The sequence below is a fragment of the Lepidochelys kempii genome, chromosome 5, assembly GCF_965140265.1.
Source record: "Lepidochelys kempii isolate rLepKem1 chromosome 5, rLepKem1.hap2, whole genome shotgun sequence".
Taxonomy (NCBI): domain Eukaryota; kingdom Metazoa; phylum Chordata; order Testudines; family Cheloniidae; genus Lepidochelys; species Lepidochelys kempii.
Genome location: NC_133260.1, coordinates 2,923,405 through 2,939,023, shown reverse-complemented (window position 1 = coordinate 2,939,023; position 15,619 = coordinate 2,923,405). Strand labels below are relative to the sequence as shown.

Below are 15,619 nucleotides of genomic sequence, written 5' to 3'. Positions count from 1 at the left end.
TCAGACTTTCCGGCGAGACGGGCCCATCGGGCTCACCCCATCTGACCTGCACATGGCAGGCTTCAGAACCTCGCCCACCCCCTCCCGTGACAGCCCCACAAACTCTGACAGAGACTCCCCGACTTACTCTAGTTCAGACCTGCAAGTCACCCGTGCCCCATGCTGCTGAGGGCGGTGAAACCCCCCCCAGGGGTCCTGCCAATCTGACCTGGGGGAACATTCCTCCCTAACCCCAAACCCGTTAGACCCCCACGCATGGGGCGAGACCCACCAGCCTCGCCCAGGGACCCCTGCCTCTAGCCCAACAACGGGCGTATTTCTCAGCGCAGTCTGTCCCGGGCACAGGTAGCCCCCCCGCGTGACGCTCACCACACCAACCACACCAGCACTCCTTTGCTTCTGGGGATTTTAAAATCATTTTTATTGCCTTGAATTCTGTCTCCCGACGGGCTGTGCGTTCCCGGCGAGGCGAGGGCACAGCGCGTCGGGCAATGCAGAGCTCCTGCCTGGCATGCCCTGCAGTAGCTAGGACGTCACAGTTTCTTAATACAGTCTGAAAGAGCCACTTAATAAAGCAATCAAACGAGATAAGCGCACTCGATAGAAGCAATAAGGACTTGCTAGTCCAGCCGCCTGCAGTCTTTGCTGGTATTACTAAGCCCTGTGTGTCTTTTTATTACAACCGTATAGCTACATAGAACTTAATTAACCAAAGTCCTTGTCGGAGGCTCTGTGGGCAAACATCTCTCCGCCTGGGAGAGGTACTGGCCCTGCCCACAGCAGGGGAGGCAGGGTAGGGGCAGCAGGGATAGTGGCTTTGGGGGTTACAGGTTTCCCTAGGTGCTGACGAACAGCCCAGGGAGGTCAGGACACGTGCTCCCTTTGACCTCACTGGAGCTGGCCCTGAGGAAAGGCTTGTTCAGTGACAGCAGACTCGCTAATTCCTGGCTTTTAATGCAAAGGTCGGGGGGTGTTAAGCAGTAGATGTGAGCCTGGCCGGGAGCCGCGGGAGGGAGTCGTGGCTGACGCAGGTCACGGATGCTTAGCGGGAGGTGCAGCAGGTCCAGAGGAAATTTTAGAAGAGAATCACACACCGCCCCAAGCCAAGCCCTCTGCTCCCAGGTCAGGAATCAGCCCGGTCTCCTTTGCTTGCAGCCCAGGGGGCTCTGCCGAGGTCAACTGAGCAGCCAGGCAGGCTCCGGGACGGGGACGGCAGGTGCCCTGGGAGGGGAGAGAGCCGTTAGAGAGAGCAGGGGAGGGTTTCGCACGAGGGTGGGGAGCTCCGTGCCCCTCCCCTATTTCCTAAAGCACCCCCCTTTCTAGTGGCTCCCAAGCAGCAGCCACGAGTGAGGAGACACCCCCAGCCCCAGGCAGCGTCGTTGGGGAGTCACCACGCGCCGTTAGTGACGGGTCGCCCTGTGCCATCGCCAGGGCGGCCAGTCACTGCTCCGCCACCACGGCCGGCAAGGCCCTGACAGGCAGAGACGGGCTCGGTCCGGCAGGCGCCTTCCATCCCCAGCCCAGGACATTTCACTTCTCACTGTGCTCAACTGCTGCTCCCCCACCACTCCCACTCGCTATCCGCCACGGCCCGCAGCGCCCCCGCGTGGCAGGGCAGAGCCTCGGCAGAGCCGCCCGGCTGCCCACGGGGCTGGATTGATTTCCACCAGCTGAGGATCTGGCCCAGGGAGCAGCGGTGGCCCGTCCCTCCCCGCGCCCGGCACCCCCCGGGGCTCTGCCGTCCCCACCTCTTAGTGCTGGGGCTTCCTCTGCTTCCGGGGCTTGGCTGCCTTCGAGCGGGACTGTTTCCCAGCACGGCCTGCTGTGGTTTGTCCTTTTTTCCCGTTCAGTTTCTCCATCAGGTCAAGAGTCCAGCGAGCATTGGGCGGGGCACAGAGGTTCCTGTTCTTCTTGGTGATGAACCTGAGTTAGGACAGAAGTTGCTATGGGGGGACGGAACAGCCAGAACCCCACTTCCCCCCATCCTGACATAACCCTGAGCCATGGGGAAGGGCAGGATGACCGAGTCTCCATCCCTGGAGGTGCCCCGCAGAGCTCCCCCGGGCGCCCACCGGACACTGGCTCAGGTACTTACACAATAGCTGAGAGCCGGCAGCCTGTCTCGGGACTCTGGATTCTGTAGGCAGAGACGAGATGGTGCGGGATGGGACGATTCTTGTGGCTCAGACAGCAGTCGGACGCCTGGTTCTCGCTCCCTGGTGGGCAAGCGGACAAGGGCACGAGTGAGACACGGGCAGAGGGTGCATTTCTGGTGTGATGCCTCTGGAGAGCTGTATGCAAACCCGAGGCAGCTTCCCCAGCCCCAAGCCCCTTACTGAGCGCCAGTGGGCACGCGGGGCATTGCCATATGCATGGGGCTTGCCGGCCCCAGGTGCTGCAGAGAGGGAGTTTCTCATACACCGCTCTGCCAGTACCCCTCACTCCCGACCTGCAGCTCCTAGCGGCCATGCTATTGGGCCCCCCCCCAGCCACGTTAAGCTGCTGACTAGGTCACCTGAATCAATCCAGTTTCTAGCCAATCAGAATAAAGCCAGGCAGTTGCTTTCTCTCTGCAGAAAGGTGATCTCCACTCCGCAGCCTGTGAGCAGCTGATAAAGCTCTCCCCAAGCTGGGGCGATCAGCTGGCAGGGCTAGTGGGCAGACGTCCGAGCAGGCAGGGCCCCCGCTCCAGGATTTAACCCAGCAGCCTCCTCCCCACCGCTGAGCATTGGGGGAGCAGGGAACGTGCCAAGACCAGCACTTTTCACAGGGGGATCACAAAGCACGGACCCGAGATAGGCAAGCGCTCGCCTCACACCAACAGACCTGCGTCGGCGTCAGCCGGGATCAAACCTGGGACCTCAGGAGCTCAATGCATGAGCTAAAAGAGACATGTCCTTTAGCCAAGGCTGCAGCTGGCTCATCAAGCACTAGCCGCCACTAGTGAGGATAAGGGGGGACAAGCAGGCCTGGGTTACACATACAGCCCCCTTTCCAGGGGCAGGAGCAGCCGGGCTAGAGCCCAGGTCCCCAGGGGATGAGCTCCCTGCTCTATCACCAGGCGTGGCTGCTGGACCGGCCAGGCTGAGGCCACCAGCTGACTGCCAGGCATGCCAGCTCTCTCCTCGCCCTTCCCGCCCCGCCCGAGCAGCTCAGCGGCTGGAACAAAGCCCCAGCTGCAAAAGGGCTAGCGGATTGGCCTACCCCCCGTGTCCAGCTGCTCCGAGGCGCACCCCATTGCTGCTGACCCATTCCCGTCCCCAGAGCACCCTCCCAGCCGCCCCGGCGGTCGGGGACCCGCTGGGACCATGCACTACCTTGGGCCTTGCAGATGCACAGGGCAGCTGCCAGCAGCAGCAGGAAGCGGAGGGTCATTCTGGCCGGCGATGGGGCAGGGCGACCAGGCAGGCAGAGGCGTTCTGTGGCTCAGGAGCAGGCAGAGCTGAGATGCTTCGTCCCCTTCCCCTGCTGCCTGTATTTATCCTCTGCAGCAGCCAGCTTTCACTTTCATTCCCTTCAAGAGCCTGGCTGGCGGCCCACTCCCATCCCGTCCCTCCTCCGGCCCGGGACGCGTTCAGCTCCAGTATGCACAGCTGACAGGGAGGTGGGGAAGGTTCCTGGCAGGAGCAGTTTCCCTTTGCAGATGTGTTCTGGCAAGTTCATGGCTGGCACCAGGCCAGGCATACAGCCGGGGGCAGTGGCGAGGGGGCAGGGGAGGGCGTATCAGCCCCACAGCAAAGAGTCCCCGGCTCTTCCAAATCCAGCGTAGCTCTCGTGTTCCCGATGGGAGCTGCTGAGCCCAGCGCCTGCCGGTTCTGGCTCCAGCCCAGCCGCCCCGTCCGAACGCACAGCATCCCAGTGTTACCAGGGCAGGCTCTGGGCTTGTCTGCGATTCCCGAGATAAAATCCAGGACAGGGAAAATTGGTGTGGAGACATTAGAGTCAAGGCCCCCCCAATCCCCTGCCTTGTGCCAGGAGGCCCCAGACAGTCAGGCCTGGGCATGGCAGTGACAACGGCTGGTAGGGAAACATGCCGGTTACAGTTTGTGCCTCGACCCTGGCCTGAGCGGTTAGGATATAGATATTCAGGCCTGTCTGTAAAGGCCTATACTCTAAGAATTTAGGTGTATTCTTATCACTTGGCTAGTTCTAGAGGTATAAAAGAAAGAATCAAAATCACTGTCTGCCGGTGTAAGGGCCTTCTCTTACTGTGACAGTCTGAGGCCCTGTGCTTAGGCTAAGGCCTTTGGCTAAGCAGCAGAGGCAGCCATAAGCTGGGAAGCGACCGGTCACCTCCTCACATCCCAAACTAGTCACACTGAAATAAGGTGCTATTGGGCTGTTAGGATACACTCCTGTCCTGATAATGCCTATCACCTCCAGAGAAAGGGAAGTGCCTAGAAAATGTAAAAGGAAACTTAGTTTGATAGCATCCTGTCTGGCAAGAACTCACTTATCAATAGCTGGGATGTGAAATCCTCACTTCTGTATTGTTTTGTCATTATAGTTCCCACTTTGCTATTGTTTGTCTGTATAATCTCTGTCTGGTTCTGTGATTGTTCCTGTCTGCTGTATAATTAATTTTGCTGGGTGTGAATTTTGCTGGGTGGTGGGATATAATTGGTTACATAATCATGTTACAATATGTGAGGATTGGTTGGTTAAATTTCAGGAAAATGATTGGTTAAGGTATAGCTAAGCAGAACTCAAGTTTTACTATATAATCTGTAGTCAATGAGGAAGTGACGGGGTGTGGGTGGGGGTGGGCATGTGGGTGTGGGAGATGGGAACAGGGAATGGGGGTAAGAAAATTGGAATCATGTTTTGCTAAAGGGGGAAATGGGAACAGGGAATGGGAGTAAGGCAGTTAGAATCATGTTTGGCTAAGGGCAGGAATGGGAACAGGGACACAGGTGTAAGGCTCTGTGGTGTCAGAGCTGGGAAGGAGGATACTAAGGAAGGAAACTGGAATCATGCTTGCTGGAAGTTCACCCCAATAAACATCGAATTGTTTGCACATTTGGACTTCGGGTATTGTTGCTCTCTGTTCATGCGAGAAGGACCAGGGAAGTAAGTGGGTGAAGGAATAAGCCCCCTAACACGAGCGCTCTCCAGCGGTTCAGATACAACGCTCCATGGCCAGGTCCGGAGCCAAGTTTCAGCGAGACAGGCTGCTAGCCGGGGTCTGTCTGACCAAGAGCCAGAGTCGCTGGGAGAAAGTCTGTTCCCAGAGTTTCCCAGCCCCCCTCGGCAGGCCCAAGAGGCTCGGGGTTCAGAGAAGCATCCGTACACCTGGGGCCTTATCCAGGCTGGTCGTGAACTCGGGTCTCTCCAGCAGCCCCCCCTCACTAGCACTGGGATCCCGTCGTGCCCCCCACAGCCTGTCCTGTGCACAGCTCCCCCCGTGCGGTGCCCATTCTACCCTGCTCCGGCTGTGGGCAGAGCCCCAAAGGGCATCCAGCTCCCGCCACCTTCGCCAGCTGCTCTGCCACTTGGATTGGTGACCCCAGCCTCTGCTGTTGGGACTGGGATATATTCTGGGTTTGTCACTGGACCCCCACCCCCGGGGTCCCCCCATGCCCGGCTTCGTCGCTGCCCCCTGAGCTGCCAGCTTGACTCTCCTCTGGGCCGCCTCAGTCCCCAGAGCTTAGCCCCCGCATTCACGTTCTCCCCCTGGGGCGGTTCCTGCCCCCCAGCCCGGCCCAGCGGGATCCCCCAGCCCGGCTCTCATCACTCTTGCAGAACCTTCTGGGCCCAAGGCTCGTGCCCAGGCTCTCTTGGCATGCAGCCCCTCGAGCTGCCCAGGCCTGGCAAATCATTGACCACGCAGACACCCAGAGCCCCCCGCCCTCTTGTCTGAGCAGGCCGGGCTCCAGGGCCCAGCTGCCTGCGGCCCCGGTTAGTGCACTTGGAACAAGTCCAAGGCCGCGCAGCTCGCCCAGAGCCGCCGAGGTGCCAGGAGAACCGTCCTCCTGCAGGGGGGTCTGAGGACTCGGGCGTCCATTGCCAGCTGTGCCTAGAGTCGCTCAGGGTAGGGGAGCCAGCGACGCACCATCCCCCGGCACTGGAGGGAGCAAACCTCCATGCGGGATTTCCCCCTGCCTAGGGGCTGCGCCCCCTGCCCGGGGGAATTGGGGCTGGAGCAGAGCCTCGCTGGGGGACCTGAGAAGGGCATCCTGCTGTCCGTCTGTCCGCCCAGCTGTCCTTCCGTCCGCCCAGCCACCCACCTGTCTGCCCTTCCATCCACCTGTCCGCCCATCCATCCATCCGTCCATTCATCCACCCAGCCACGCACCTGTCCACCCATCCATCCGTCCGTCCAGCCGTCCGTCCATCCGCCCAGCCGTCCGTCCATCTGCCCAGCCACCCACCTGTCCGCCCATCCATCCGTCCACCCAGCCACCCACCCTGTCTGCCCATCCATCCGTCCGTCCAGCCATCCATCCATCCGTCCAGCCGTCCGTTCATCCACCCAGCCACGCACCTGTCTGCCCATCCATCCATCCGTCCGTCCAGCCGTCCGTCCATCCGCCCAGCCACGCACCTGTCTGCCCATCCATCCGTCTGCCCATCCATCCGTCCGTCTGCCCAGCCATCCACCTATGTGCCCAGCCATCTGTCCATCCATACATCCACCCACCGAGCCCTATATCGCACTCCCCGCCTCCCGCCCCCCAGCTCGGCTGGTGCCCTTCAGTCCCAACTTCTCCCCACCCCACCCCCACTATTCCAGTCCTGGGCTCTCTCCCCACTGCCCACCCATAGGGACCGCCTGGGATCCCAGGCCAGGATCGCAGTTTGCTCAGGGGGATGAGCCAGGAGACGGCCCGGCACCCTCCCGTCCCTGCCACGCTCGAGCCCCAGCTGCTGCAGTCCGAGCCAGGCACAGAGCTGGGCTCACCCTCCCCGCACCCCCATGGGGCAGACCGGAGAGCTGGGAGCCAGCAAGCTCCTTGGTTATGAACCCTGCAAACAAAGCCTGGATGTCCCCCACCCATCCGGGGTGACTGGGCACTCACTTCTGCTGCTACTCCTCGATCCTGACCCACAGCCCCCCTGCAGTCCCAGCCTGGGCTCCACAAACACTGCTCTGTTGATCCCCCTCAATCCCTGCCCGTCTGCCTCAGCACCAGTATGTCTGTCCCTGTCCATCTGTTTCAGCCCCCTGCTCTGTGTATCTTTCCCTTTCACTCCTTTCCCCCCATTCACTCTCTCTTTCCTCCCCTCCCTCGCCCTGTTTCCTGCCCCCTGGGCTGCAGCCTGCAGGGCCAGCGTCCATGCAGGGGAGCGTGAGGGTGCGTTGGATAAACCACCCCAGTGGGGCCGCGCTCCCCGCTCTGGGGCCCTCTCCAAAGGGCGCTGGCTCAGCCTTGCCAGGGACGGGACCTGCCCCCTCGCTCTGCTTGGGGAAGTGGCCTGCAGTGCTGGCGGGTGGAAAGGTGGCCTGAGGTAAGGTGAGCTGCCAGTCAGGAAGCTCAGCACCACCACAGAACGGTTCCAGGGTCCCTGGGCTCCCACTTTGCTGGGGAGTGAGGGGCCCTTCACCACCAGCGAGCTGTCAGCAGAGCCCAGCCGAGATCTCACAGAGCAAGCCGCCCACTCCCTCGAAGCACCAGACTGAGGACATGACTTGTGACGTTATTGACATAATCTGGGACCATATAGAACATTGTTGCAACCAAGGTCCTGTAGTGGCACCAAATCTATATATGTATATATGTATAAAGGGGGTCAAATAAGGTGTCTAAGACAAGGTTATGGTTTGCTGGTTATGATGATGCTGTCTGTATGTGTTTATCATTTTTGTAGTTAAAGTTATGAATATTGGCTCTAGACTGTCTGTATTTCAAACTTGTGCTGTGCTTCTGGGGGACACCCCAGACAAGTTGGTGTCAGCTCTGCCTAGCCTGCTGGATGGCCCATTAAGGACCATCAGCTACACACCTGACCCATTGAGAGAAGGTAGACATGCCTTGTGACTCAGTAAAGTAGGCAGGGACTTGCCCATGTGACTCCAAACTCCATTTTGCTGTAATTTTCCACAGTAAGAACAAAGAGGGGTTCTTACACCTGGAAAAGACTATAAAAGGCTGATACCTCATCTACATCTTGTCTTCAGTCCTGCTTCTGACTCTGGAGGAACCTTACTCCAAACTGAAGCTCCGAACAAAGGACTGAATGACCCATCCCAGCTGTGGGTGTTCTCCAGAGACTTGATTTGAACCTGCCGTTTATTCCATCCCTGCTACAAGCCTGAATCAAGAACTTGGCCATCACTGTATGTCAGTGATTCCATGTAACCCATTCTAGCTCTCATCTCTATCTTTTTCCTTTCATGAATGTAACCCTTCTGCCAGTCAGAGTTGGCAGCAACAAGGGCCGGGTTCAATATCTAGGGGATCCATTCCAATAACACAATGCAAACCGGCTCGAGCCCCCACCCAGTGACCTGGGACAAATATATACCACCCCCGCTGGGCGCCTCCAAGAGGCGATACTTCCCTCTCGCAAGCACATAGTCTGAGTGTAGCAAAAAGCCTTTTGATAACAGAGAGAAACAATGACAGGTTTCAGAGTAACAGCCGTGTCAGTCTGTATTCGCAAAAAGAAAAGGAGTACTTGTGGCACCTTAGAGACTAACCAATTTATTTGAGCATGAGCTTTCGTGAGCTACAGCTCACTTCATCGGATGCATACCGTGGGGGTGGAGGTGGAGGTGGGGGTGGAGGGTGAGAAAACCTGGATTTGTGCTGGAAATGGCCCAACCTGATGATCACTTTAGATAAGCTATTACCAGCAGGACAGTGGGGTGGGAGGAGGTATTGTTTCATGGTCTCTGTGTGTATATAAAGTCTGCTGCAGTTTCCACGGTATGCATCCGATGAAGTGAGCTGTAGCTCACGAAAGCTCATGCTCAAATAAATTGGTTAGTCTCTAAGGTGCCACAAGTCCTCCTGTTCTTTTTTAGAGAGAAACAATGTGGCATTATGTTGGGGAAACACCACCAACAGGATTCATAACACAGCCCATGAGCAAAAACCCACCCCAAGCAAATTGGGTCGTGTCCTTTCCCTTTGGGTCTTGAGTCCAGCAACCCCAAATCACCCAAAGTCCCAAAAGTCCAATGCCCCAAAAGTCTCTGTCCCTGGTCAGGGCAGCCCCAGAGTTTGAAAGTTTATCGGCGGAGCTTTACCTCCCAACCTGGGTGGAGATCGGGGGGGGGGGGAGGGGGAAGAGAGGTAAGGGGGCACCTTACGTGATCTGAAGCTGACTGCCCCACAGCTCCATAGGGCTCCGCTCCACTCCACCAGCTCCGCATCCCACCAGCAGCTCCCGCCGGTCCACGAACTGCTCTGCGCCCTACAAACAGCTCCCGCCGTCCCACAAACTGCTCCACCAGCCTGTCCGCAAGGCACTCCAGCCCTCCCGCAAACTGCTCCACAATAGATCTTCAGGCTCCCCCACTACTTAACACAACGCTCAGTGATTTCAGCTCTTTGGTGAATTCAGCTTGCAGTAGGGGAGCCTCAGTGCTGGTGCACCATTAGCCCAAAGTGAGCTCAGCAGCCTGTAACTAGACTCCTAATAGAGTCAAAATTAGCTCTGACATTCCACAGTGGAGAGAGGAGGAAGCGCAATTAGCATGTAAGGCCCCCACCAAGGGGCCCATGCCACCAAGTATTAATACTTGTCCCCAGCCTCTCTCCATTCACAGAGTTTTGGAACCCATGACCCTTGGCTAGCGAGTGCTACATAGTTGATGGAGAGTCCCTCCATCATAACAAAAGGCCACGTACAGTTCCCAGCACAGTTCCCATCATCAGGGTAATAACAATTTATTCTTCCTGCCCCAATAACAGAGACACTGGGGATCCCACAGCAGCCAAAGTGACCATTTGGGCAGCTATGGTCTCATTCTAGGCAGGGTGGGTGTGCCTATGCAAATGAGATCGGCCCCTAAAGTCCTTTTCCACAACTTGCCACACCTCACCACCACATGTCAGGGTGGAGCTCATCCTGACACTGCTTACATGAATAAACCTTTAGATTTTAGATTCTAAAGGGTTGGCAATGGCATGATTTGTGGGTAAGATCTGATTTGTATATTGACCTGGGTTTGGGGCTTGGTCCTTTGGGATCGAGGGAACCATTTTTCTTTTACGGGGGTATTGGTTTTCTTAACCATTTGTCCCCATAACGAGTGGCACTGGTGGGGATACTGGGAAACTGGAGTGTCTAAGGGAATTGCTTGTGTGACTTGTGGTTAGCCAGTGGGGTAAAACCAAAGTCCTCTCTGTCTGGCTGGTTGGGTTTGCCTTGGTGTGCACAGAAACCCCAGCCTGGGGCTGTAACTGCCCTGCTTGAAGCAATTGGTCCAGAATTGGCACTCTCCGTGGGGTCCCGCCAGAACCAGCCTCGTTACACGACTCCTGTGGGACCACAGCACGGGGCGCAGGCTCTGGGTGAGTCCTGCATGGCCACGTGGGCTTGGAACGATGGCTGCGAATGGGGGGTGCAGGGAGGGGACACATATGGATGGCTGGGCATGGAAGGCCCCACAGGGCCCCATTCAGGAATGATGCAGGCAGCCGGTGGCATGGAGAGCTGGGCACGTGCCGGGAGCTCTCATGTTGCTGTTCATGTTTGTGTCTGACTTTTGAGAAGAGCCAGGAGACGAGATGAGTCGAAGGGCCCAGCCGGCCAGGGGCCTCCCACCTCAAAAGAGCACAAGGCTACAGGAGGGGTCGGCCATCCAGCGGGAGCTGCCCCCCAGCACAGCCCCAACAAAGAGCCAGGCCATGTGGAACAACCTGTCTTTGCACATGAGGCCAAAGGAGGCCTTGGGTCAGCCCAGAAAAGCCAACTGGGAGCCCTGGGAGAGAAGACGGTGGCCAGGATCTCGGGAAAAGCCAGCGAGATACAGCGCCCGGTGACCCAATGGTCCAAGGCACCTAGAGTCCCCAAAGGCTCCTGATAAAGACTCTCATCACCGATTATCCAGGACACTGAGTCACGAGGGCAAAGGAGAGAGTCTTGTGGGTTAGCAAGTCCTGATGTGGCCGGACCCAGGGAGACGTGAACAGCAGGAGGGGCAGGGCTTGGCCCAGCGCGATCAGTATGTCAGTCAGGCAGTGGAGAAGGAGCTGGAGACGTGTGCTGAGGACCCCGCGCCGGCTTGGTCAGTCACACTGGTGGCGGATGGAGTCACACGAAGCAGGGGCGGTGGGCAGCAGCGTCTGGGCAGCCCCAGCAGGGTGCTGGGAAGACAGGGCCAGGCTCCTCCAAAGGCTTCGTGCTGCAGAAGCCGGCGGCTTGGCCTGCATGGAGCGTCCCCGAGGAGAAGCAGTCCGGGATCGGCACCCAGCAGGAATGCCTGCCCCGCCCACAGCGGCCGTGTGACAATGCAACAACAAAGGGGGAGAAAACATCACTGGCCAGATGCGGCTGGGTCTAGCCCGCACCCGCTGCCCTCAAGGGGAGCGTGCTGAGTTCGGGAGGCTCTTCCGAAAGGATGGGCCCTAGTTCAACCACAATTCACTGGGACCCGCTGTGTCCCTTACCTAGCAGTGAAGAACAACTCCTGGAATCGCAGGGCAGGGTCTCTGGCCTGCCCTATGCCAGGGGTCAGACCAGTCCCCTCTGGCCCGAGTGTCTATGGATCCATCTACCTGTGGGTCATTTCAAGAAAGACCGGCGGTGGCTAAGAGAGACTGGGCCACCCGCCACGCCAGCGGTGCACTCAGAGACTGCAAGACTCGGATCGCTTAGTTGAGATTGGCAAAGAGCTGGAGGGAACCTGCGGGGAGCACCCAGACGTATGAAAGGGAGGCATGGGAACACAGACGCATAGGGTTTAGCCCACCAGCTCAGAGCAGGACTCCAGCAGCAGCCAGCACCCGGGGGTTCAGAGAAGGTGCAAGCCCCCTGCAGCAAGCTCCGGTGGGATACTCTGCCCCATGGAGGCCTCCCCCAGTTAATCCCCCAGCCTTTCCCGAGCCGCCCCCTATGTGCCGAGCCCCTCCCTGCCATGTCCAGGGCTGGGGCCCAGTCTGGCTCCCTGTCTCGTTAGTGGGAGCTCTGCAGGGCTGGGACGGTCTCTCCCTGTAGGATGTGCAGCGCCTGGCACTACAGGGCCGAACCCCGGGGGGCCTCCAGGCACTGCTGTGATGCACCTAGTAGGCACTTGCATGTTCAGAGCCAATCCCTGCGTTTGCGATGACCCGTGAGCGTACCTCTTTCGCAGGTACCTGTCACCCCCTGGGGACCCCCAGAACGATGGAAGGCCCAGGCGGGGCCCGGCAGGCCCGAGTCCTCCCATTCCGTGGCCCAGTGGCTGCATGCCGGGGCCTTTAGGAACCCACTCCGGGCACACACCCGGCCCATGCAGCCAAGGCCCAGGGGCCGGGCACCTCAACAGGGCAGCTAATAAAGACCGTTCCTGCTCCCGTCAGCGTGGCCTCAGCCGGAGCTGCAGAGCCAGGGCGTTCAGAGCAGCCTGCGGGAGCCACAGGGGAACTGCCACCCCCTTCACACCCGTCTGCAGCCCGCCCAGCTCCACCAGCCTCAGCCCGCCAGGGCCCCCGGTGCATGCGGGCCGACGGCGTCTGAAATGCTGTGCTGTTCGGACCCGCTCTCAGCAGGGCAGGGGGTGGGAGGCCTGTCTGCTCTAGGGCTCCCAACGCGGCCAGCTCTGGGGCGCTAGATGGGGCCAGCAACAGGGGACAGGAATTTTCCACACTACGTCCATAGTGTAGACCAGGCTTGGGAGCCCAGTGTAAACCCTTCATCAGTCAAGAGATCTGTCCGGCAGCCAGCCAGGGGACAGACAGACAGACACACCGCTGAGGTTTCTCCACATGGACCCCCCGAATCCTCGCTAATTCCTGTCATCTCGCCCTCCGTCCGGGGGCGCAGCCCCAGCGCCCCATGGTCACTGCGTTCCGCGGCAAAGCCCCCAGCTGGGCAGTCTCGGGGGGATTCTGTGGCCTTGTCAGACCGGTTTGTCGGTGGAGATGATTTATGGACTGAAGTAAGAGGATGAGGAGCACCATCGGCGCAGAGCCCCGGATGGCGGAGGGGCAGGACCCGTTCCAGGCCTGGGATCCCGTGAAGGCTTAGAAGCAGCTGATGGGAGGTCTGTCTGAGCACCGTCTCCCTGAGGGCTCCCTGCTGGCCGGAGAGGGCCTGGAAAGCCCCTGCCCGTGCCCATGTGTTTCTCGTGTTTCAGGATGCTAAACAGTCTTCTCTGGCAACAGGCCACCCTGGAACGTCTCCCTGCGCTGTCGGGAAGGGATAATCAGCCCCTGCTGGAAAGGATCCAGGGCCTCCCTGAAGGACTTGGCCTGCAGCTCCGGGATCAAGCAACCCCACTTAGGGGATGGGCAGGGGCCAAGGAGCCAGGGCATGAAGGGCGTGCTGCACAGTGGCGGACACGGACTGTGCCCACAAGCCTGACCGGGGAGCAGGGTCGTTGTGTGCACATGCAGGAACATGGAGCCGTGCACGCGTCTGTGAGCACCAGGGCACGTGTGTGTGTGTTAACATCTTCCATTCCCTGGCTCCGTCGCTGCCTGAAAGCCCTGGAGTCTCACGTGTCCCCAAGGCCGTTCCCCTCCCAGTCCCGGCCCCCTCCCCTAGCTGCCCCTTGGCACAGGGGCCCCTGCGGGGAGCATCCTGCAGCCAGCAAACTCCCACTGCAGACTGGACGTGGGGCCTGGGGCACAGGGGAGCATGTGGGGTGCCGAGGGAGTGTCCAGCGTGGGACAAGCCGGAGGGGGCTCACACAGGCCCAGGAATGTGCAGAAACCAGGGCGCTGTCCATGGGGTCCGCCAGCAGCTCACCAGTGGTCAGCAGCATGTGTGCACCAGAGCCCCCTGGTGGCTGGAGACCCTCAGAGGATAAAAGCCCTACTACTGGTTCCAGGGGCCGTCCCCCCAGACTGAGCATCCTGCGCGTGATGGCTGTGCTGTCTCCGCCCATCCAGCCAGCTGGGGAAAGGACACTGCTGGGCAGATGCCCATGCTGGGCTCTGGCTGAGCTGATCACCCTGGGCCCAAGCTTCTGTGCCCCCCCCCCCCGTCCCCTCAGGAGCACCGGGTGCCCGCTGACTCCCCCCCCCCCCCCGCGTGCTGCCTGCCCCCTCTCGTTCCACAGCCCAGGTGAGAGAAGAGGGGGCCTGTGTGGGGACCACAGAAAATGGACCCAGCCCAGGTGAATCGGGAGGAGGGGGCAGAGGTGAGACCTGGGGGGCTCAGAGCTGGGCCCTCCGAGCCAGAGGCGTGTGGGGAGTTAGCGGCTCCTTTGCCATTGCCCCAGGCAGCTGCGATACCGACCGCTCCTGGTCACCCCAGCGGCTCTGCCCCCCGCCCGCCACGCCCGCCTCCTGCTCTGTGCACTGCCGAGCTCGCTCCTCATCCCCCTTATCAGCAGCCCAGGAGCCTGGGCACACACAGCGCAGCCTGGAGCAGCGCCCGTCGCCCCAGAGCCAGAGGCCCCTTCCCAGCAGCACAGCCAGGGTGGCAGCGGAGCTGGGCAGCGGGGGGCCGGGGAGGGTGGCAGGTGCGGGTTCCCCCATGTCCAGCAGGAGCTGCTATCCGATCTGCAGCAGCGTCTCGGCTCGAGATCCCCCCTCTCCCAGGACCAACTATCAGCCAGGAGCCATGGCTTGGCTCTCCTCAGCCCACCTGCCTCTGGCAGCCTGTGACCCCCAGTCTGTCCCCGCCTCTAATTACTGAGGGGGGAACCTGCCAACCTGCTGCAGGGGCAGTGCGGAACCAGCTCCCGTCTCATCCCCTCAGGGCAGGTCCCCGCTTCGTCTCAGCTCTTGTGTGCAGCAGGTGTCCCGTCGCAGGGGGGGATTGTGCCGGTGCCCAGGGCTACCCGTAGGGCATGGAACCTGTGCCAAACCCAGCAGGGCAGCTGCGATTGCCACGCATCTGGCCCTGCCTCTGAGACTGCAGGGCAGAGAAAGGCCACCGGGGTCTGGGAAACCAGCTGGAGTCTACACCACAACCATGCTCTCGCTCCCCCCTATTCCAGCCCTGGACTCTGACCCCCAACTCTGCCGATCCCCCTCAGTCCCGATCTTCAGCCCCTCGTTATGCCAGTCCTGGGATCCCTGCACACACACAGCTCTGCTGATGCCCCTCAGGCCCCCCGCTGCTTGCAGAAGCTGCCGTTGGCATACTGGGGCCATTTCCCCTGCCTCTCCTCTGGTGATCTCTATTCCCTGCAGAGCTGTTGAAATAACCAGCCTGCAAGAGAAACTGTCCCAGGGATCAGGTTCAGGGGGGGCTGGGGGAGAGGTGTGCAGCCAGACAAGGGATTGGGAATTTCCAAATCCAGAACCCTTCATCCTGCAGATGGGAACCAGGCATTGTATCCTAACAACTATTAACAGGAATCATCAGCCCCTTCGCTCTTTTCTCTCCTTGACCAGCAAATTCCTTCCTGCAAAGTCCTCAATTCCCACGTGCAGATGCTAACCAAGGCTCTGCGAGCGCAGCCCTGGAAAGCCCCACCACTCTGGAAATGCAGGCTGGCTGGCTGCTAGCTGCCTGTCAGGCCCACGGGACGTCCAGAACAGCCGGAGGAGCCTTGCTGGAAAAGCAGAGCTGC

General features: G+C 59.8%; 1 protein-coding gene across 1 annotated transcript; it reads right to left on the bottom strand.

Annotated features, from left to right (window-relative positions):
• Positions 1-406: 406 nt before the first annotated feature.
• On the bottom strand, positions 407-3,507 carry LOC140911999 (C-C motif chemokine 5-like). Its single transcript, XM_073346152.1, has 4 exons — positions 3,318-3,507; positions 2,096-2,216; positions 1,749-1,923; positions 407-1,221 (listed from the first exon to the last, which is right to left on the bottom strand). The coding sequence occupies exons 1-3, from the start codon at positions 3,373-3,375 to the stop codon at positions 1,752-1,754; spliced, it is 351 nt and encodes a 116-aa protein (XP_073202253.1). The 5' UTR covers positions 3,376-3,507; the 3' UTR covers positions 407-1,221; positions 1,749-1,751.
• Positions 3,508-15,619: the final 12,112 nt, after the last annotated feature.